We start from the raw sequence: 23,202 nt of genomic DNA on the forward strand, positions 1-23,202 counted from the left end.
GATGTTGCCGGGTCGTAATAGGCTATTATTACACAATGTTTCTATCCATTCAGGTTGGCTATAGTTTTTGGAATTACTTTTTCAATGTGCAGCAACTGAAACTTGCAAGTTTTATTTAGGTTTCAGACTACGGTCCTACAAGAAACTCCTCGTTGGGATTTCTGATGGTAACCAGCTCCTCATCAGCGTATCCATGAATCATATTCCCCAATAATTATGCTACAAAACAAAGATTGTGTGTAATCATATGCTTAAGAGACGTGAATTGAGAATTTATGTCTTTCTATCAATTTTAAAGGTGCCGTGAAAGTAACATGATTTCCTCTCTTTCCCTCTCAAGAACCAATCACATAGCAATTGAGCTTCAATATGACTCAAACTTTGTTTAGATTTAGATAATGCTGATTTCTTGAATGTTTACCGTCTTTCACCTCCTCAAACGAGAATAAAAGTAAAACAACCATATGTCAAATGCTACGCCCACCTGCACCCTTGAGTTCATGTTTGCAGGGAAAGGGAGGGGTGGCAATAGAAAAGTCATATATATACAAAACAATTCTTGGATGGTAATTTCCTTTTGTATTGAATCTTAGAGTATACTTTCTCAACAACCATATAACCACTAGCTTTGACTACTTTCACAAAGCTAAATGGAAAGAGTTCAGTGAATCTTTCCCATCTTTCTTACTTACAATTGACTTGATGATTTTCTTACAAAGACACAAATCGTTACTATTTTCATAGCTCATGCCTTCTCTTTGTTTTTCAAGTTTCTAAGCAGTTCCTTCATTTTAATACCTTCTATTTTCTAAAATCAAAGGTCACCTTTTTATTATCTTTTTTCCTTTTCTTTTTTCGGGCTTGCTTCATTGATTTCGTGGAGAGTAAATTGTGTGGCAATTCCTATCCTATCCCCAGGCAATTCCTATCCTATCCCCACAAAAACGGACATCACCCGACTTCGTAGCCACAGAAGCCATCCAACAGTCACATCATTTATGCGCACGTTAGTTCCATATAACCTCTGCTTACTAAACTACGCCCATTTGGCGATTCAGGGCTACAGGCAACCAAAACCCACCTCTTGTCTTCACCACTTCCTTACTTTCTCTAGAAACAAACGCACAACTCCACTCCTTCTAATAATATTTTATTTTCTCTTCTTAGAAAAACGATTTGAAGTATTCTTCATTACTCAGACTCGTTCACTTCACTTCATGCCAAACACCACCTCAACATGGCTTCTCTACACATACTGAAACCAACTCTCTCCCCCCTCTCCACTTCACCGTCAAAAGACGTCATCGGGAAATCAAATTACAGGAAAACAATTCCCAAGTTGAGAACTTTTTATGGCAGCTCAAGAAGATATTCTGAGAGACAGCAAAAGGTTAAGGTTTTTTGTTCGGTCCAAGAAGAAGATAATAATCAAAGAAATGGCAAGTTTTCATATCAAAGTTTCGAACTTTATTGATTTTTTGTGATCCTATATTAGAAAGATAGTAGCTTTTTGTTAATATTTATGTTATGCGCTTGTGGGTTTGCTTAGTGAAGAGGGTTTTGTGTTTTTTTTTCTTATATACAGGGGAAGAGCCAACAGAGTCCTTGTTCATGAAGGAACTGAAGAGGAGGGGTATGACTCCAACTTCATTGCTTGAAGAGACTAATAGAGGCAATTATGGAGTGGAAGATGAAATGAAAATAGGAGAGGAAGACAGGGGTTTCTCCAAAAGAAATCCAGTATCAACTGAACTTGATAAAAGTTTGTCTAATCAAAGGGAGAAGTCAATGGCTCTTAATAGTGAAGGACTTGAGGTTAATTTTGTTTCTTTACTCTTTGTTTACTATTTCTCAAAGTTTGTTTTGCTCTTTGTTTATTTGTCGAAGTATTGCTTGAATTTTCTATTAATTAAGCCGTGCCAAAACTTGAGCTCTAATCATGGGAGAATCTTTTGTTGTGTATACTTTCTTACCTATATCTAAAGGTGATTTCTACTGCCACTAATCCTAAATGAGTCATTATTATCTCATTCATGTTGAAGCTCCTGGTGCTGTTTGTAATCTAAAGTAGATCTAATGAGGTTATTTTTTAATGGTCTTCCTAAATGGCTATCGACACTCGGCTGTTACATTTGTTTCTTTCCTCCAATTCAGATGTGATTGTTTATTTAGTCCTTGTTTTAATTGGAGATAGATTTTTTTTTCTTTTGCAAATCTAAGTGCAGGTATGCTATGACGGGCTTACATTTTTTTTCTCTGTTTCAGGGGTTAATTCCTAGGGGTAAGCTTTTGCTTACTCTTGGAGGAACTTTCTTCCTGGGATTTTGGCCATTGATTCTCATAACTGTCGCATTTTTTTCCAGTCTCTACTTTGTAAGTTATTTTCCTGTTACACATGTTTATTTAACATGTTACTATGGATCGTTGCCAGTTTTGTTTGGTGTTTCTTTGTCCAAACCTTGTGCTGCGTTAGGTCAAGGTTTTTTATTTTCTAATTGCTATCATTAGTTCTACTCTGACATCTTATTCAGCTACTTGAAATATGTTTTTTGTTGAATGATGTGATGTATTGAAATTTGAGATCTGAAAGTGGCTACTGTCATATATAGTGTGTTTCTGTTGGGGCTCTGTGTAAGGGTTCAAGTTACCATGATTATAAATTGGAATGGTTTGGCCATGAGATCAGACTTAGTTCATATACACAAACGAGAAAGGTAGGATAACATAAAGCATTTCTTCAAATGTTGATCATGATAGTTTGTTGATGAGGATCCATCAAACAAGGGGCATAAGATCAAATTTTAAACAATCTTGTAGTTTGTTCTACCACCAAGAATAGGATTGGCAAGCTTAAGGAGATCTTTGGTTAACTATGAGGCATCTTATACCACAGTAATTTGACCTTATTTTTTGAGTTGGTTGCATGCTAGCTAAGCCCTCTACTTCCTTCAATTTTGGAACATTCTACTTCTAGGTGGAAAAAAATAGAAATTGTGGAGAAGGCATTGTCTTTGAGTGGATGTTTTCTCTCTATTGAGTTGTGAGTCTACTTGTTACTTATGATGTCACATACTTAAACTCTTTGTTTCGTGTCTGCGTATGCTTTTAGTGAATCTGCTGTTGGTTGTCAATGCTCTAGGGAGAGTCAAATAGTCTTTGTCATCATATTGGTTGCGCACATAACTTATTTGTCCTATGGAAACTAGCTACTGATGATTCAAAAAAAAAAAAAAAAGGAAAAAAGAAACTAGTTACTGACATGTTTCCTCTTTTCTTTGGGCAGTACTTTGGGCCAAGCTTCGTCCATGACGGAAGCAATGCATCATTCTCACCACCACAATATATTGATCCATATGAACTGCTGGAAGACGAAAGAATATCTCAAATAGCTCCTAGTTTAAAATGAAGCACAAAACAATTCTACGTAAACCAGCATCTTTAAACTTCAATTATAGATTGGATATCTCTGTAGCATATTTTGTCTGGCCTAGTTGATTCTTTTTCTTTGTAAATACTATCATACCAATTACCATGTACTCTCTCAACAGTTCTATGTTCAGCATCTTTCCCAATATTTTCAATTTCCAGTTCTTGCTGGAACGCCAAGAAAGGTGTTTGTGGTCTCATTGTTTATGTGCTATTTTAGAATCCATTTCCTTGTGCATGCAGCATGCAATTCCTCTACAGAGTAATCAATCCAAGTGCCGCAGAGCTTCAATTATTCTAATTCTTGCCGAGTTAAAATTTATCGATAACACGTCTCCTTTTTATGAATCTCCCAGAGTATACGGAAGTTCTTTAGTTGAAAAGGTTTTTTTAATCCGAAGTTATCATAAACTAATTTTTAATTTTTAATTTTATATAAATAAAAAGAAAATGAAAGGATGAATGAAATGGAATGAACGAAGAAAAATTGAGATTTAGGTTAAGATAATACAAATATTTTGATCTGAATTTCGGCTAACTAGGTCTAGAGATTTAATTAAATTTTAATGAATGATATTGGAAGTTTAATTGAAGAATTGATGAGTTTAAAGATTTAATTAATGAAATCAAGGGTTTAATTGAAGAAATATCAAAGTTTGGAATCAATAAGGACTCAATCAATTAAATTAGAAGTCAAGGATTGTTTTGTAAAAAGTGCTGAAATATAGGGGTTTAATTATAATTTTTTTTAAGATTCGTTCAAAAAAATGTTAACATTTCGAGGATCAAATTGAAAAACGACTGCTCCAGTCCAGAAACAGTGCCCTTTTTCATTTCCATTCATTGTCTTCTTCCTCTGGAAACCATAGTTATTAAACCCGAAACAGCCTGCGTGGGTTGACCTGCGACCCAGTCGATCCGGTGGTTGGACCGGTCCGATAAGTCAAAAGAATGGAATGAGCAAAAACCCAACAAAACCCGATTGACTTGTCAAGTTGACCTGTGATCTGGGCGACCTGGCAAAACCCTGTTAAGATCTTATTTTTTTTCAAATGTATTTTTTCTTTTAGTCAAAGACCCCCCTTTTTTATTTTTTTTAGTTGATCATTAACCATTTTCAAAGTTCATTATATAAATATTAAAAAAATATTTTATTTTTTTAATATAAGATTTGAAATCCTTCCACAAGAAAAAAATAATTTTTTTGATATGAGATTTGAAACTTTTTAGTATACATTATCTATATTCACAAGAAAAAAATTATATTTTTTCAATGTTAAATAATTTTTTTTATTTAAATATTTCAACTTGAAAAAATAATATATTAACATAATGTTTTTTTAAAATTTTTTTATATAAATTATTAAAACTTTAATTTTATTTTAAATTTTTTTTAAGTTGAAACGAGTGAACTGGTATAATCCATTACCCGGCTCCTTAGCCCGGTAAACCCCGGTTGTTTCTGATAACTATGCTGGAAACAGAGGAGACCCCCTGCAAAGGAAACACCGATCGCCACCAGACAACCCACAGGCACACGGCAATTCCCACGACTTCCATCATCCATCACCGGTTTCTCAGATCGTTCCCGTTTCCTTCGCCACCGTTAACAAGTCATTGAGGCGTGGAAGAAACCACCACCAACAGTCCAGCAATGGCGGGACTGTTGGTGTCCCAATCCGGCCAAAATACGAAGTCCTAGATCCTATCCTTATCAGGGGAAGATAAGCAGCAAGAGGGAATGCCTATAAAAGGCAAGGACAGAACGAAAAAAAAAAGAGGATAAAGGGAGAGGAGAAAACGAAGGGGAGAAGACCAGAAGAGAGACCGAGGGAACAAGAGAGAACCCAGAGAACAAAAACGAAACAAGAGACAGAGGGAAGAGAGACTGAAAGGAGGAGGAAGAGAAGGGCATTCTCCGGCCAGTGCTAGGACCATTACCTTCGTCTCTTCGCCCAGGTAAGCCTTCGTTTTCCTCCCCAGTCTTGCATTTTTAAACTTCTCAAAACAGTGCGAAGGTAGTTATAATTTCCTTCGCACTGTGCAGTGCAGCGTGAGTTGCGCGTGCTGCCTGGCTGGTTAATGGTCTGAACTGGGAACCGGGCCGGGCCGTCTGGTCTAGCCCAGCTCGTATAACTGGGTTAAATCCAGCTTAATAAAAAAGAGTGGACAAGGTTTGGGTTCCAGACCCATCCAATTCAAACTGCTTTTATTAAGGATAATACATATTTATTTTTCATCAATAAATTTATTTAATGAACAACGTGATATCCGGGTGTTACATATATCATGACAAGTATTAGGATCACAACAGTTTTCAATTATCCCGAGTTAGAGGATTTGTTAAAGAGTTTTTATTTTTTATTTTCATGTAATTATTTTTTAAATAAAACAAACATTTAAATTAAGTAAAATGATGTTGGATCGTTGATGTCGATACCCAATTTACGAGAAAAGTAAAGAGTGTTGAGCCTCTAAATAAAATTAATATTATGGAAGGTTACAGCACAGAAGAGTATTTGTAATCCTGTCACCTGACATAAATAAATAGAGATGTTGCCGTTAATTATCTTATATATAAAGAAGGTTTTATTTAAGACCTTAATTGGATTATGTTATAAAAAGAAATCAAAGCTTTTACCTTTTCTATCTGAATAACAGATTTTATTCATTAATCACATTCTATCTAATGTATTTGTTTGATATTGTGGTTATAATTTAAAACAAAATATTTTAAAAAGATATTTTAGTCAAGGTTTTTTTAAAAAAACTTAAGAAACATGTTTAATTAATTTTTAAAAAATAATTATGTATAGAATACAATGAAAAAAAATAATTATTTTTTAATGTGGTAGGGCAAAAATATTCTGTTATCTTAATAGTACTGTGCTACTGCTTTCAAATGGTCATCGCTCATCCAATGGAGAGGTATTATAATATGATGTCCATTTTTGGTTCATTTGACAATATTAGTCTTTCTGTTTATGATTAAACTAATTTAAATTGATTTCGATACTTATTATTAGGGAGAGACACATGTCAAACTTCTATTAGTTTTAATTTAAAAAAATTATTAAAAATCTTAAGAATAATAAGAGGCTGAAAAAATCATTTGGTTCCTCCAAATCGAAACATGGGCTAATAATATTTAATGAAAGATAAGGTTATGATTGTGTTAAAGACGCATAATTTTTCGGAGGCATTATTTTTCGATTTTTCTTTTTTTTACATGAAATTTATTTCCTTCCTAATATCTGTGTTGGTTTGTAAAATAAAATAATTAGAAAAAAGAAATTGATTACATAAATAAATACAAAAAAACTATTTTGACAAGCATTTTAATCAATTTTCACTTTCTTAAAACAGAAAAACCAAATCAACATAGTTTTGATAAGCATCCCTCTCTCTTTTTAAAAGTCAAAATTTATAATAATAATTAATAATAAAACTTCAAGAGATATAATAATTAAGGAGATTTGTTCTCTCATAGTTTTTTTTTATCTATTTTTTAGGTTTAAATCTAACCACCATTATCTAACCACTATTATCAAAGATATATCTTTAAAACTGATAGAAAAAAAAAATTTATTTTAATTTATCCATATCATTATCATTATCATTAAAAAAATAAAAAAAATCAATTTTAAACTAACTTTTTTTAAAACAAGTGAGCCTAAAGAAGGGTGCTGATAAATGTTTGCTTCCGCAGTCTACTAGAAGTGGTATTTACTTATTCTGAAATTAGAAAAAGCAGTCTAACAGACACCGAAAAACTATGAAAAGAGAGCACCCGTCAATGCATTCCTCATGATGTGCAGGAACCATTTTTTGAAGAAAAAAAGAAAGTCTTGCTGGCTTTCCCCTTGAAACATATTTCTTGCAATCTGTTCTGGCATTGCTTGTATATGTTCTTGATATGTTTCCATATATATCCCACATGATGTTTGGTGATGTGAGGAGAAAGGAAAGGAAATAAAGAGAGAGAGAGAGAGAGAGAGAGAGTAGTGGAGTGCTAATTTATCAATTTTACATTATGATCCTTGATATGCCTGCCAAAGTAATCTGTTGTCCACTTGGACAAGAAACACTTGTAGCAACTTACAGCTGATTCTGATTTTATGCCCCCCTCTTGATTCTCGCTGTATTAATGCTGGTGCTTATTTTCAGTTTGACCATTTATACTCTCAAGAGTGAAGAGAGCAGTCTCCAACGCTCCATTTATCTTTTCAGATACACCTCTGGGATACAGAAAGGCAGACATGGCTACAATGCCAGTAAACGGGCAAAGCTTCGCTCTAGACATTGTAAAAACTGATGACGATGGTCGCTTAAAGAGAGACGGTATCAGTTTTTTTCTCTTTCTTTAGATCCATGAACAATCTCCTCATTTTCTGTTTCTTTCTCCTTGTTGATTCAGGGTTTCTTTCACTTCATTGTGGCACCCTTCTTCAGTTTTTTGCATGTTTTGTTTTCCCCTTTGCAGGAAATTTGATGTCTGCGAGTGCACACATCATTACAGCTGTTATTGGGTCTGGAGTTCTTTCTCTTGCATGGGCCATGGCTCAGTTGGGTTGGATTGCAGGACCTCTTTCTCTTCTAATCTTCTCATTCATCACTTGGTTTAATTCCTGTCTACTAGCTGACTGTTATAGGTTCCCAGGTCCCCTTGGAGGGACAAGAACCTACACTTACATGGGTGCTGTAAAAGCTCATTTAGGTAGGCAACATCCACAACATATTCAATACCCTTGAAAAATGTCAGTATACTTGCTTCAAAAAGTATTTGAACTCATCAACATCATCGATCTGTTTTTATTTATTTGTTGGCTCATAATCAGGAATTCTGACTCATTAATCTGTCTTGCGCGCTCCCATTTCGCTCTTTATTGGCCATTCTATGGTTGTTAGAACCTCCAGTCTACAGATACTAATCTTTCAATCCCTTTCTCTCTGTAGGAGGAATCAAGTACACACTCTGTGGGATATCTCAATATACAAATCTTGTAGGAACATCAATAGGATACACAATCACCGCATCTATAAGCATGGCGTAAGCTCCAACAAATTTTCAATTTTTTGATTTCATATCTGTACCTATTAAAAAGAAATTCAAGAATACAAGTTGTTAACGCCAAAAATCTGGAGATTCTAAAGCAACAATAGCATTATGATTCCAATGGAGGAAGGCTGATGAGTAATAACTAGTACGAATATACAATAATAATTGATTTTTACTATACTGAAGTGTTTTTTTTCCCTCTCCCCTCCCTTCAATAAACAGGGCCATTAAAAGATCAAACTGCTTTCACAGGGAAGGCCATGACGCAGAGTGCCATGCATCAACGAATATGTTCATGATCATATTTGGGATTGTACAAGTCATGATGAGCCAACTACCAAATTTTCATGAACTTGTCGGGCTTTCCACCCTCGCTGCTATCATGTCTTTTGCATACTCACTGATCGGTATCGGTCTCTCCATAGCTGCAATTGCAGGTCAGTAATTGACAAAAATAAACCATCAATTCTAATTCACAGGATTAGCTATAAATTTTTCGTGTTTGCTCAAAATATTGATAGTGATAGAAAAAACTATGGATAAGTTTGATATGATATTGTTTTCTTTGTTTTTAAAGGAGGGAACGACGTTAAAACAAGCCTAACAGGAACAGTGGTAGGGGTGGACGTGACAAGCACAGAAAAGGCTTGGAATTGCTTTCAAGCCATTGGAAACATTGCATTTGCCTATACTTATTCCTCAATCCTTGTTGAGATACAGGTAACTCAATTTATTAGATATCAGCAGATTCAGCACACATACACTCAGGAAAGAGAAGTTCAAGAGACAAGGAAGTTAACTAGTTTTCTTTTACCACGAGCAACCCTTTGCATGAAACAGATTCTCCATCCAAAAGAATGACCACAAATGACTATTTCCATGGATCACAGGATACACTAAAATCAAGCCCACCAGAGAACCAGGTGATGAAGAAGGCTTCCCTAGTTGGAGTCGCAACAACCACTGTATTCTACATGCTGTGTGGAACGCTGGGTTATGCAGCATTCGGCAACATGGCACCAGGCAACTTCTTAACAGGATTCGGTTTTTATGAGCCCTACTGGCTCGTTGACTTTGCTAACTTATGCATTGTTATTCACCTTGTTGGTGCTTACCAGGTAAATGTCTAAAGTTACAGTCAGGATGCCTATTTCATTTTCTTCTCTGAGCCCTATTTGGTTATTCCTGTACATTTTAACATCTCCAAAAATCTAAAATATGAGCTCAGATCACAGGAATAAAACCTGAAAAGTCGTTAGTTTTTACAGGAACAAATAAATTGTACTAATGCTGTGTTGCGTGTAGGTATATTGCCAACCGATATTCAAGCTCGTGGAAGATTCATGCCGCAAGAAATGGCCAGAGAGTGGATTCATAACAAACGAACACCCTGTTGACATTCCATTTTGTGGTGTTTTTCATGTGAATTCCTTCAGGTTATTGTGGAGAACAGCCTATGTGATAGCATCATCTGTGATGGCAATGACATTTCCGTTCTTCAACAGTGTTCTGGGTTTCATTGGTGCGATATCATTTTGGCCATTGACTTTGTATTTCCCAGTACAGATGTACATATCACAAGCGAGAATTAGACGATTTACCTTCACCTGGACATGGCTCACGATTTTGACTGTGGCCTGCCTGATTGTATCACTTGCTGCTGCTGCCGCATGCGTTCAAGGCCTCATCATGCAACTCCGCAACTTCGAGCCTTTCAAATCTGTTTCTTAGGTTTCCTTTTCCTACTATCCTTTTGTAGCTGCAGGTTTAAACATTATCTTATGCGAAATAATTATGTAGTTGACTGTGATGTTGAACTATTCATCACAATAACTCTTAATTAAGGGCCTATATTATTGGCCTCCGCCAGTATCTCTCTTTTAAGTATAAAGCTCACCAGGGGGACACTTTTCTTCCTATACCTATTATAAGTGGATTACAATAGTAATCCCCTTAGTGTTTTGTTTTTACTTTTTGTTTTTTTACTTATTGAATTTTTTAATTTAGTTTTTATTTAATGTGTTTAGAGAGATTTATAGGTTTATAATTTATTTTTTATATGGTTATCATGATATCAAAAAAATATCTCCACATAGAATTTATATTATGATATGGTTTATTTTTTAAAAAGTTTAGTTTAATAAAAAATAATTTTTTTAAAACACTAGATTATTAAATTCTGAGGAGTCAAAGTCTTGGTTTGATGAGGTAACTCTTGTTGCCCCGGTTTATGGGTTTTGTGAGGGTATTTTTTAAAATGTTTTTTAATTGAACTTAATTATATAATCGTTTATTTTTTTATTTATTTTATAGTTAAAAAATAGTTTTAGAAAAAAAAACATGCTATTAAATTTTAAAAAGTTCATGGGTTTGTTGACGGGTTTGGTGAGTTTAACTTTTTTTTTATTTTTTTATTTTATCCCTTGATATTAGGTTTATTGAGAATCGAGTTTTATAATTTGTTTTGTTTTGTTTTTTATAAGGTTATAACAATTTTTAAAAAAAATCATAATATTGTTTTGACACTCAATTTTGTGATCGTTTTTTTTTTATTATTATCATATAGTTAAATAAACAATAGTTTATATAAAAGATTTATTAATACAAAAGGAGTCCATTATCCGGTTGGTGGGTTTAACATGTTGACCCAGGTTACTCGATTCACGGGTTTAATTATCAAACCTAATATGGTTTTTTTTTAGTTTTTTGTCCTTTAATTTTTCTAATTGTTATAGTTTATTTCACTCTTCTTCAATATTGAATTGAAGAAAATGAAAATCATGTTTTATTTTTTTTCTACTTTCTATAGAGTTATTATAATATCAAATAAACTTTATTTTTAGAGTTGGTACTCGATTTTGCAAGTATAACCTAGGTCACAGGATAATCAAGATCGATCTAATTTGAGATCGTCTCAATATTAAAAATATTATCGTCTTAATTTTTTAAAAAAAAGATATGTTATGTTTTTATTGGTCATTTAAGTTGTCTTGGAACCTATTAAATTGAATGATTCATTTTGGATAAGCTTCCACACAGTTTAATTCAAAACTTTAATTAAGCAAGGAGATTGGTCGAAAGATTTCAAGATCAAACTGCTTTATTGGATTTAATAATACTTCTAAAACAATGTCCATACTCTTAACATTTGTTTTTAGTTTTTTTTTAAATGATCCACAACTGAACGCAAACGAATATATTAGTAACTTTTGATTTTACCATTGTATTTTACTAAAATAAAATTAGAAGATTTTAAAAATCATGTTTTTTGTGATTTGAAAATTTGATAGTCATTTGAGATGTGAAGGCTTTCAAATAAAGCTTAGAATTTATTATTTTGAATTTGTCATATTTTTCCTAGTTAGTTGAAATTTATTGAGATTTAGAAATATTTAGAAATTGGTGATAGAAAACATACAGAGATAAATTACATAATTAATGTGTTAGCTGAGAGGAGTAAGGAACATGAGAAATCAAGAGGAGAGTGATTATATATCTTTAACTAGCTTTGAGAACTCTTTCATAAAGTAGCCTTTTGATTAAGAAGAAGCTCAAGATGTTATTGAGATAAGGATAGGAAAATCCTAAATTTTCTATAAAATAAGATTTAGAAGGGTTATTTCATAAAGTGAAGGATTTTTCGATACTCCAGGAGCATTATTTGGAGTTAATAGATTTTGACTGTGTCCCGCCTGATTGTATCACTTGCTGCTGCAGCTGCCGCCGCCGCCGCCGCATGCGTTCAAGGCCTCGTCATGGAACTCCACAGCTTCGAGCCTTTCAAATCTGTTTCTTAGGTTTCCTTTTCCTACTATCCTTTTGTAGCCGCAGGTTTAAACATTATCTTATGCGAAATAATTATGCAATTGACTGTGATGTTGAACTATTCGTCACAATAACGCTTAACTGAGGGCCTATATTATTGGCCTCCGCCGGTATCTCTCTTTTTAACCTTTTTTTCTTTTAATTATTATATTTTTTAAACTTTATTTTTTATTTGATGTGTTAACATAGATTTAGAGAGGTTGATAATTTATTTTTTATATGGTTATTATGATATCAAAAAATATCTTAATATTTGATTCATATTAGAAAAATATCTCAAGATTACAGTACGGGTCTATTTTTTTAAAAAAAGTTTAGTTTAAAAACTAAATTGTTAAATTTTATGGAGTTAATGAACCGGGTTGCGGGTTTGGCGAGATAACCTTGGTTGCCCCGTTTCACGGGTTTAATGAGGTCATTTTTTTAATTTTTTTTCTAATGAAACTTAATTATATTATTGTCTATTTTTCATTTAATCATATAGTTAAAAAATAGTTTCACAAAAAAAACAAGCTATTAAATTTTAGAAGTCCATAAGCTTATTAGCAGGTTTGGCGAGTTTAACATTTTTTTTTAATTTATTTTTTTTCTATTTTATCTCTCAATATTAGATTGATTGAGAATCAAATTTTACAATTTGTTTCGTTTTACTTTATATGAGGTTATTACAATATTGGTTTAACACTTAATTTTGTAATAGTCTTTTTTTTTTGTTACCATATGCTTAAATAAATAATAGTTTAGAAAAATTTTTTATTAATCCCAATGGTGTCCATTACTTGATTTATGGGTTTGACATGTTGACTCGGGTTATTCGATTCACGGCTTTAGCGGGTTTACCAATCAAACCTGATATGTTTTTTTTTTTAGTTTTTGTCCTTTAATATTTCTAATTGTTTTGTTTTATTTCACTCTTCTTCAATATTGAATTGGTTGGAAATTGGAATTCATGGTTTTTTTTTTTTTACTTTTTATAGGGTTATCATGATATCAAATAAACTTTTTTTTAGAGCTAGTACTTGATTTTGCAAGCATGATCAAGGTCACAGGGTAACCAAGGTTGATTTAATTTGACATCGTTTTAATATTAAAAAAAATAGTTATTTTAATTTTTTTAAAAAGATATGTTATATTCTTGCTAGTTATCCAAGTTGTCTTTGAACTCATTAAATTAAATGATTCATTTTGAATCAGCTTCCACATGATTTAATTCAAAACTCGAGCCAGACAAGGAGATGGGTTTGCAGGTTTCAAGATCAAACCGTGTGATTAGATTTAATGATACTTCTAAAAACATTTATATACTCTTAATATTTTATTTTAATTTTAAAAAATAATCTGACCCACAACGGAATGCGGACGAATGTACTAATAACTTTTGATTTACCATTGTATTTTACTAAAAAAAATTAGGAGATTTTAAAAATCATGTTTTATGTGATTTTAAAATTTGGTAGTCATTTAAGAATGTGGAGGCCTTCAAATAAAGTCTAGAATTTACTGTTTTGAATTTGATTTTAGGTTAGTTTATTTTTAATTTAATTTAGAACTCTTAAATTATTGTTTAAAATTTATTTAAGATATTTTTCTAGTATATAAACAACTTTTAAATAATATAATGTTGAGTTCTAATTAGAAAGAATTTTTCCCTAATAAAACACGAATTCTTATTGTTTAGACCATTGTCTTTTTTTGTGCTTGTTATTTTCTTGTATTGTTTTTGTATACATCAATTATTATCATAACTCAATGATTCATGGTTGTTAGTTATTATATGTTATTGAATAATCATGAATAAAAGCTTGGATGAGATGAGGGGAGTCCTATACTCCTATCTCAAAAAAGATATTTAGGAACTGATGATGAAAAATATACACAGAATTAATGAGTTTGTTGACAAAAGTGAGGAATCTGAGGAATCAGGAGGAGAGTAATCATATATATATATATATATATATATATATATATATATATATATGACTAATTCTGAGAACTCTTTTAAAGGCATAAGTATAGAAAAATAACCTTTTTATAGGGTTAGAAAACTTTTATTGGATATAAACGAAATCTAGACAAGAGCAAATTAAACTCAAGACCGAGTTATTTCCAATACAAAATGATTGATGCTAGAAATTTTCATAAACGTGCAATCTTATGTTAACATGCACAACTTTTTATTTGTCCTTTTGATGTAGCTATTGTAAGAAAATTTTGAAAGCTTTGATTTCTATAGAATTCAAAATAGTTAATTTAGAATTTTTTTTCTAATTAGTTTATAACTCTTTAACTATTTTTTCAGTTTTTTTAAGACATTTTTCCTTGTAATATAAACTGTCGTAATAGCTCTAATATTTAGTCTTGATGAAAAAAAAATATTATCCAAAAAAACAAGAATTAATGTTCTTGTTGTTCAGACCCTTTTCGGTAACATTCTTCCTTTTTTCTTATATTGTTTTCATCTAGGTAGAAGGACACTTGTTCAAGAAGGCTAGCAGCGGCAACATCCCGTGGAAACATGATCTGGTTCAAGAATATTTAGTTAATAGCTGCAGAAATTTAAAGTTAATTTTTCAAAATCTGGAACAGACCCATTTCTCTCCTGGAAGTTGTTACTCTTTCAAGAGTCAATTCAGAGTTTCTGATCAACTAATGGCAATGGAACCAATAAAAAATAATAATAAAAAAAGACTTTCAATAACAGTCGTCCATCACATTCCATGTGGAGTAGACATGGCTTTAGCATATACGCAGGTAGGTTTTAAACACCTTTGAAACAATAAAAGCTTCAAACGGTGCAATTACATGTAGATATTCATTAAAAATAAAAATACAACATATGGGCAATGCCATACAGAAACACATCATACTAGGCTCTACACCCACTACGAAGCACTTCACATGTACTCGTCACCATCATCATCATCGCCCTCAGCTGATTCAGCACCAACCTCCTCATAATCCTTCTCAAGGGCGGCAAGATCCTCACGAGCCTCAGAGAACTCGCCTTCCTCCATGCCCTCACCAACATACCAGTGCACAAAGGCACGCTTGGCATACATGAGGTCAAATTTGGAGTCAATGCGAGAGAACACCTCAGCAACACTGGTAGAGTTGGAGATCATGCAAACAGCCCTCTGCACCTTGGCAAGATCACCACCAGGAACAACAGTGGGTGGCTGGTAATTGATACCACACTTGAATCCAGTGGGGCACCAGTCAACAAACTGAATAGTACGCTTGGTCTTGATCGTGGCAACAGCAGCATTAACATCCTTGGGCACAACATCACCACGGTACATCAGACAACAGGCCATGTACTTTCCATGGCGAGGATCACATTTGGCCATCATTGATGAAGGCTCAAAAGCACTGTTGGTGATCTCAGCAACAGAGAGTTGTTCATGGTAGGCTTTCTCAGCAGAGATGACTGGTGCATAGGAGGAAAGCATGAAGTGGATTCTTGGGTAAGGGACCAAGTTAGTCTGGAATTCAGTAACATCCACATTCAAAGCACCATCAAACCTCAGAGAGGCGGTCAAGGAGGAAATGACCTGGAATTACAAAACAAAAAGTCATGTCAGATCTGTACTATCTTTAAATTTGAGAAAGCTACAGAAGAATATTATTAACAAGTACAATAACATTCTGTGCGTCAATAATTCCACAAAGGCATCCCAATACATGACAGATAATATACCTGAGAGATAAGCCTGTTGAGGTTGGTGTAGGTGGGTCGCTCAATGTCAAGAGAACGCTTGCAGATATCATAGATAGCTTCATTGTCAAGAAGCACAGCCACATCTGTGTGTTCCAAAAGGGAGTGAGTTGAGAGAACACTGTTGTAGGGCTCAACAACAGATGTGGACACCTGAGGAGATGGATACACAGTGAAACCCAACTTGGATTTCTTTCCATAGTCAACAGACAAACGCTCCAAGAGAAGGGACCCAAGACCAGATCCAGTACCACCACCAACAGCATTGAATACAAGGAAGCCTTGCAGACCAGTACAGTTATCAGCGAGCTTTCGGATACGGTCCAAGCACAAGTCAACAATTTCCTTGCCAACTGTAACAACAAAGAAAATCATTAGAATCACTAAATCAGCATCAGATAAAAAGCTAGGAAAGGAAAAAACCAGAGAGACACTTACTGGTATAGTGTCCACGGGCGAAGTTGTTGGCAGCATCTTCCTTGCCGCTAATAAGTTGTTCAGGGTGGAAAAGTTGGCGGTAAGTTCCGGTCCTGACTTCATCAATGACAGTGGGCTCAAGATCTACAAAGACAGCACGAGGTACGTGCTTCCCGGCACCAGTTTCACTGAAAAAGGTGTTAAAGGCATCATCCCCTCCACCAACAGTCTTGTCACTTGGCATCTGACCATCAGGCTAAAGAAAAAAAAACACAAACATTTATTAGTAATTCATATACAAAATTAAAAAACAAAATAACCATAGAACTTGAATATACAAAATAACAAGTAATTTATTTTTCCTTGATAAGAAAAAACAACTAAGATTTGAAATGAACATCACTAATGGATCTAAGCAAAATCTAAAAAATCAATAAATATTAGGAAGTATACCTGAATCTAAAGATATAAACACATTTGAAAACAATAATTAACAGATAAGATCAAAACGACAATAAAAACTCACAGATCTGAAATAAGCAAAGGAAGACTCAACAAAAAATCGAAAATCCAATTTGAAATTATCAAAACGACACCGGTAAAGCACAGATCTAACTAAAAACCGAACAATCTCAAAAAACAATCCACAGATCCACATAAAACACACACAAATCTTAAGATTTAAACACAAGCCGGAATGCATACAAGCATAAAGCATCAGATCTACATGAAATGAAACTGAATCCACAGATCTGGTGAGAGAGAAGGGGAGAGCGGTACCTGGATGCCATGCTCGAGGCAGTAGAGTTCCCAGCAGGCATTTCCGACTTGAATACCGGCTTGACCAATGTGGATCGAAATGCACTCTCTCATTTTCGCTGATTAAAGAAACAACAAAGATAGATCTGATTGTTGAAGAAGGAGATTAGGAACGAAGACGTTTATGAAGACGCCTTCTAGAGATCACTCTGTAAGAGATGGAAAAGACAGGGGGATTTGAGTGGTTATTTATATCAGAGATATTTGGGGATTTTTAACCGGGGTTGGTTAAGATAGGGCAACAAACGGCCATCAGCGATGACGTGGTCGGTTGTGATTGAGTCTTATTAACCAAAGTTAGGTTTTCTGTCTTTTCAATTGTTTTTAAAATTTTTGCCGCTCGTGGCCAGCTAATAAGTCCTTCGATTCAATTGGAAGGAAGGTGGATAGGGTGGACCTGGACACGTGAACCTTACCTGGGCCTGTTTGGTAGTTAGTGGTGGCCTTTCCCAATGGCTGTCTTTTTAATTTTAGGTGCATTTAAAAAAAATAAAATAAAGGAAAAACAATCATGTTACCATTTATGCCCAAATTTAGCTGTCTGACAAAACATATTGCCAAACAGGTGCAGCGAATCCTATACTGGCATCATCTTGGGAAACTATTTTCTTAAATGTTCAATTGAATCCTGACATTATAGGTTCTAACCATTGGATTTGTATGCTAAGAAAATAGTAACTAGAAATAAAAACATTGAGCTTTCACTTCATTGTGTGTAGAGGGTTTGCGGGGAGTGAGTGTATATTGATAGTTGTTTTTTAAAATATTTTTATTTATAAATATATTAAAATATTATTTTAAATTTTTTTTTTTATAACATCATTATATTAAAATAATCTAAAATATATATAATTTTTTTTAAAAAAAATCAAAAAATCCTAAAACAAGTCACACCACAATCCTGAAGAAGCACCTAAAATACCCAACGAGCTCAACAGTTGCGCCTAAATTGTTGAAGGATAAAAGCTCTATAACTACAATCTTTTATCATTCATATTAATGAGTGCATGGCTAGTGTCTATCTATTGAAGATATACAAGGGGAAATTGCCCCCATACATTCAATTTAATCTCCTCCAGTTTCTACAAGGATTCGCTGATCTGGATCTTTATGCGGGGAACCCTTTCTCACGTGAGCAGATTATTTCCACTGCAGCAATTTTGACGTGTGTAACCTTCAGATGAAATCTTTTCATCATCCTTGATTTGGGAAGTTTGATTACGAGGATGCTTTTATTCTTGAAGAATGTCATAAATACAAGTACATTTACAGCTCTAAGAATGAAAAATCAAGCTGCAGGCTGCGTGCCAGTCCATACACGGGGGTCATCGAGTTCATTCTTCCTGAGATTACCTCAGACCACATCCCACGTATAAGAGCATGTTTGGCAGTGTGGTTGCGGGTGCTTTTCAAATAACTTTTCGTGCTAAAATGCATGCCAACGATGTTTTTTCATTTTTTAAAAATCATTTTTGACATCAGCACATCAAAACGATCCAAAACGTACAAACCATATTAAATTTTAGCAAAAAAAAAAACAAAAAATTTTCAAAATTTTTGGGAACGCGGCCGCAGCCGCGTTCCCAAACGGTGCCTAAGTAAGATGCTTGCAAGCACCACACTTCCAAGGGTGCAAAACCACCTGCATTTCAAACACCAACACACAGAGATGAGCGGCATAATATCACAACTATATATCCAGGCAATAATCCATCTCGAATTTTACAAATCTCAAGCCGTTGATTCCAACAAGTATGGTCATGTTTTCAGAGACTACCGATTGTTTTGTGAGTTTTGTGAGGAAAGCAAGGGAGCAGCAATCATACACTACGAGGACATAGAAATAAATGTCCGTAAGGCTCACAAATCACTACGGCTGTATCTAGTAAAGTATATTATGACACAGTTGGCTTACAGCAATATTTTCATGCACATGAACTCAAGGCCGGACTTGCTAAGCATTAATGACCTAATTTTAAAGCATGATTCAACAACAGTGGTTAAAACTGTTGAGTCCTTCACATTTCAAAGTGTAGAAACCCAAGCTTGGTTCAGATTGGTTCAAGAAGTTCCACCAGCATGAGCAACTACTATGCCAGAAGGGCATAGAACAGCTAACATCCAATGCCATAGAGCGAGAGAAATCCCCTCCTCTGGATACAAGTGCACAGACACTGTGCACTGTATAAAAGATAAATGGACATTTTCTACATTTTCGATGATTTTGGGAACGAACAGACCCAGGACATACAGAACTGCAAAAGACATGCACACTGAAGTAGCATAACAAACAATTGAATCATTCTACTCATAGCTTTGAATGAAATGTATAAAGTAAAAAAGAAAATCAAGTATAACATACCAAGTATTGCCTCGAGAAAAGCTTTCAGAACCCACAAAAACGCCAGCAATAAAACTTCATTCACCGAAAACTCCACCTACGAAATTAATCCGAAAAGAAAAACAATTCGCCATCATTTTCATCAAATTAATTCAATGAGAACCAATTCACAATAATTACCAGTTTAGTGGATAAAGGAACGGGCAAAACCGATCGGACGGCCTTTCTAGCACGTTTCGATACCTTCTTGAACACATTTGAAACAAACTTAACCAGCAGATCCAAACTCCTAACCCCACCCCCCCTGTTCGTCGTCGTTATCGTCATCGAATTCAGAGTTGATCGAACGACTCCAATTTCGAGGATCATAATCTTTATCGGACAAGCTTCTAGAAGATAGAGGAAGGAGAAGAGAATTAGGTAATTAGAAGAGTGAAAATGCAGAATGAGTTTCAGGATGCGTTTTTGGTGTGAGTTTCAGTGATTGACATGGCTGTGCCTGTGAGTGAATTATCAGAAGGTCTCTTTTTCAGGTGTGGGTGACAGTGATTGACATGGCTGTGCCTGTGCATTTGATCAAGATTCTGTATGTATCCGGAGCAGCAAGATATTGAGAATGCTAGTGCATGCAGATCACGCTCTGAAAAAGAAGTCGTCGAGTTTTTAAGATATTGAAGGATGGACTAGTTTTGCCGTTGTTGACAGATCTTCTTTGTGACTCTTCCACCATGCTTCGCACGCCTCCCAGGAGAGTTGAGGTTGAGGGTTTTGGGGTTGCTTTGCAAGTTTGCAGCACAGCACAGGCACTGCAAGAATGGAATTTGCTGTCTTTGTCCTTAGCCATTGATGTAGAAATTGGCGGAGGAAGCGATGCCGATTCCTGTCAACGCGATAGCGGGCATTCAAAACTATAAAGAGAACGATTTCAGATATCTCCGTGGAATGTTGGTAATTACTTTAAGTCTTAATTAAGCCCTTAACCATTAAAACCAAACAAAAATAAATAAAAATAAATAAAATAAAATATCTATTATATTCTATTGAAACTACAAATTGGCTGGGTCTAGGATCCTTTGTGAGCCTTCCCATTAATTTCATCATGTGTTAAATAAAATAAATAAAGAATCCATTGTCACTGACAGATGAAACAATTAATAAAAACGTTTTTCTCAATGTTCAACAAAATCAACCTCCCGTGAATGCTTTGAATGGAAGTAAGAAAAAATAAAAATAAAAGAATGTTTAATTTATTGTTTTATGACTGACTATTAAAGCCCCATTCCCATGCCACTAAATGCACTTTATTAAACTTCAAAGACCGAAAAAATTTATCCCGAGAGCACAAATATGTCTTCTCTCAATTCCAGCATGTCCTCCAATTCAAATCTAAGCTTCGATGAGCATCGATGGATAATTAACATCCGTCGAACACTTGAGGAAGAGCTCGAAAATGATGCTGAGATTCCTGTCTGCATTTTCAACGTCCCGAAAGCTCTCATGACTAGTGATCCGGATAGCTACACTCCACAGGAAGTGGCAATTGGTCCTTACCATCATTGGCGTCCGGAGCTCTATGAGATGGAGAGATACAAGCTCGCTGCAGCAAAAAGAACTCAAAAGAAAATTCAGAGCCTTAAATTTCAACATATTGTTGATCACTTGTCCAAGCTCGAGTTAAAGATTCGAGCCTGTTACCATAAGTTCCTAGATTTTAGTAATGAAACTTTGACTTGGATGATGGCAATCGATGCATCATTCTTGCTAGAGTTCCTGGAAATCTATGCCATCAAAGAAGGGATCGCAATCACAAGAGTTTCTTCAAGATCAATTTCGCATTTGGTTGATTATGCTGGGAGAAAATCAGCTCATAATGCGATTCTTAGAGATATGGCGATGCTCGAGAATCAAATCCCATTGTTTGTGCTGAGAAAAATTCTTGAAGTTCAATTATCATCTTTGGAGTTGGCCGATGATATGCTATGCTCAATGTTGTTAGGATTTTGCAAAGAGCTTTCTCCATTCAAGTTGATGCAGGACATTCCCAAGATTCATATATCTCAATGTGCGCACTTGCTAGACTATTTGTATGACATGATTGTGCCAAAAGTTGAAGCACCGCCAGAGATCATAAGTGAGGCTGATGATCAGCCTGAAGCAATGGAAGGCAGATACAATTCATCCGGTAATTCAAGTCACATAAGAGATCTTTTCAGTGAGATTTGGAAGATAATCACAAGGCTCAACAAAGGTCCGGTACGCCTTCTCAAAAGATTGTTATTTTCCCGGCCTTTTAAAGTCATACTTAAACTGCCTTGGACAATCCTCTCTAATCTTCCTGGCTTTTCAATCTTAAAACAACCTCTTCAACACTTGTTCTTCTCGCAAGATCAAGAAGAAATCAAACCGGAGAATGAGAACTCGGATAATGAAGTTAACAGGCCTCCATTGGTTGAGGAGATCACAATTCCTTGCGTCACCGAGCTGTCCAAATCCGGGGTTTGTTTCGCACCCACTACTGGTAACATCCTGAGCATTACTTTTGATGTCAAGGCAGTTACTCTTTACCTTCCCGTCATCAGTTTAGATGTGAACACAGAGGTGGTCTTAAGAAACTTGGTAGCATTCGAGGCATCAAATGCATCGGGACCATTAGTTTTTACACGTTACACCGAATTAATGAATGGGATAATTGATACCGAGGAGGATGTGAAGTTTCTTAGAGAAAAAGGTATCATTTTGAACCGGTTAAAGAGCGATGAAGAAGTTGCCAACTTGTGGAATGGGATGAGTAAATCCATTAGACTTACCAAAGTCCCTTTCTTAGATAAAGTGATTGAAGATGTTAACAAGTATTATAACCAGCGATGGACGGTAAAAGTTGGGAAATTTATGAAGCGATATGTGTTTGGTTCTTGGCAATTTCTCACATTGCTGGCTGCAATTTTTCTCTTGCTCTTGATGACATTACAAGCCTTTTGTTCTGTCTACAGATGCAGTCGCGTGCTTCACATTAACAGTACCACTTAGACAGGTTGGCCCGTATGCTTCAAATGTAATCAACTCTACCGAATGATGTTTGTTTTTCTTTTCTTGAGAGCGTGTGAGATCTTTCGGGTGATGATTTCCGCCATACCCTGTGTGCTTGTAAAGGAGAAGGTTGGATTTTGTGTATCTTCACTTTAGGAGAGAATATGGGAGTGTAATGATAACAAGTCGTATTGATGTTTCTTAATTAATACACTGATACGGATCGTGGGTGCTCAATCACTTTGCAGCTCTTTTCTTCAAATTAGATAATTAATAATAATATGTATTTGGATAATGATGATGATGATTAGTGTTTCTTGTTTTGATCTGGCATCGGATCCTACTATTACTATTAGACATGTTGATCACTATAATCCTGTGCTTTAAAACAAGATTAACCATCTAAAGCTATACGGTATAATATACAAAGAATTAATTATGAGCACAACTCAGAGACACCACCATAGCCATACTTTTCTCGGCCTTTTCCTTTTTCTTTCTTTTCATTGGAGACTGGTCCCCGGTAATGCTTTTTACCGGGGACAAGTCGATGATAATCAATCACGATCCGAG

General features: G+C 34.8%; 5 protein-coding genes across 5 annotated transcripts; 3 read left to right on the forward strand and 2 right to left on the reverse strand.

The window, feature by feature from the left end:
- Nucleotides 1-1,099: 1,099 nt before the first annotated feature.
- LOC133680079 (uncharacterized) lies at nucleotides 1,100-3,626 on the forward strand. Its single transcript, XM_062102895.1, has 4 exons — nucleotides 1,100-1,439; nucleotides 1,586-1,815; nucleotides 2,266-2,373; nucleotides 3,284-3,626. The coding sequence occupies exons 1-4, from the start codon at nucleotides 1,238-1,240 to the stop codon at nucleotides 3,404-3,406; spliced, it is 663 nt and encodes a 220-aa protein (XP_061958879.1). The 5' UTR covers nucleotides 1,100-1,237; the 3' UTR covers nucleotides 3,407-3,626.
- A 4,290-nt stretch (nucleotides 3,627-7,916) lies between these two features.
- LOC133679341 (amino acid permease 6-like) lies at nucleotides 7,917-10,402 on the forward strand. Its single transcript, XM_062101898.1, has 6 exons — nucleotides 7,917-8,143; nucleotides 8,383-8,476; nucleotides 8,708-8,922; nucleotides 9,063-9,205; nucleotides 9,376-9,603; nucleotides 9,791-10,402. Exons 1-6 carry the CDS (start codon nucleotides 7,918-7,920, stop codon nucleotides 10,214-10,216), a joined length of 1,332 nt encoding a protein of 443 aa, XP_061957882.1. The 5' UTR covers nucleotide 7,917; the 3' UTR covers nucleotides 10,217-10,402.
- Nucleotides 10,403-14,999: 4,597 nt separating this feature from the next.
- On the reverse strand, nucleotides 15,000-17,440 carry LOC133680503 (tubulin alpha chain-like). Its single transcript, XM_062103491.1, has 4 exons — nucleotides 17,223-17,440; nucleotides 16,464-16,698; nucleotides 16,008-16,378; nucleotides 15,000-15,861 (listed from the first exon to the last, which is right to left on the reverse strand). The coding sequence occupies exons 1-4, from the start codon at nucleotides 17,313-17,315 to the stop codon at nucleotides 15,205-15,207; spliced, it is 1,356 nt and encodes a 451-aa protein (XP_061959475.1). The 5' UTR covers nucleotides 17,316-17,440; the 3' UTR covers nucleotides 15,000-15,204.
- A 1,155-nt stretch (nucleotides 17,441-18,595) lies between these two features.
- LOC133680166 (protein SHORT HYPOCOTYL IN WHITE LIGHT 1-like) lies at nucleotides 18,596-20,523 on the reverse strand. Its single transcript, XM_062102984.1, has 4 exons — nucleotides 19,783-20,523; nucleotides 19,624-19,699; nucleotides 18,851-18,903; nucleotides 18,596-18,604 (listed from the first exon to the last, which is right to left on the reverse strand). The coding sequence occupies exons 1-4, from the start codon at nucleotides 19,969-19,971 to the stop codon at nucleotides 18,596-18,598; spliced, it is 327 nt and encodes a 108-aa protein (XP_061958968.1). The 5' UTR covers nucleotides 19,972-20,523.
- Nucleotides 20,524-20,949: 426 nt separating this feature from the next.
- On the forward strand, nucleotides 20,950-22,629 carry LOC133680167 (putative UPF0481 protein At3g02645). The gene has a single exon (XM_062102985.1). The coding sequence runs from the start codon at nucleotides 20,950-20,952 to the stop codon at nucleotides 22,627-22,629; it is 1,680 nt and encodes a 559-aa protein (XP_061958969.1).
- Nucleotides 22,630-23,202: the final 573 nt, after the last annotated feature.

The sequence above is a fragment of the Populus nigra genome, chromosome 19, assembly GCF_951802175.1.
Source record: "Populus nigra chromosome 19, ddPopNigr1.1, whole genome shotgun sequence".
Classification (NCBI taxonomy): domain Eukaryota; kingdom Viridiplantae; phylum Streptophyta; class Magnoliopsida; order Malpighiales; family Salicaceae; genus Populus; species Populus nigra.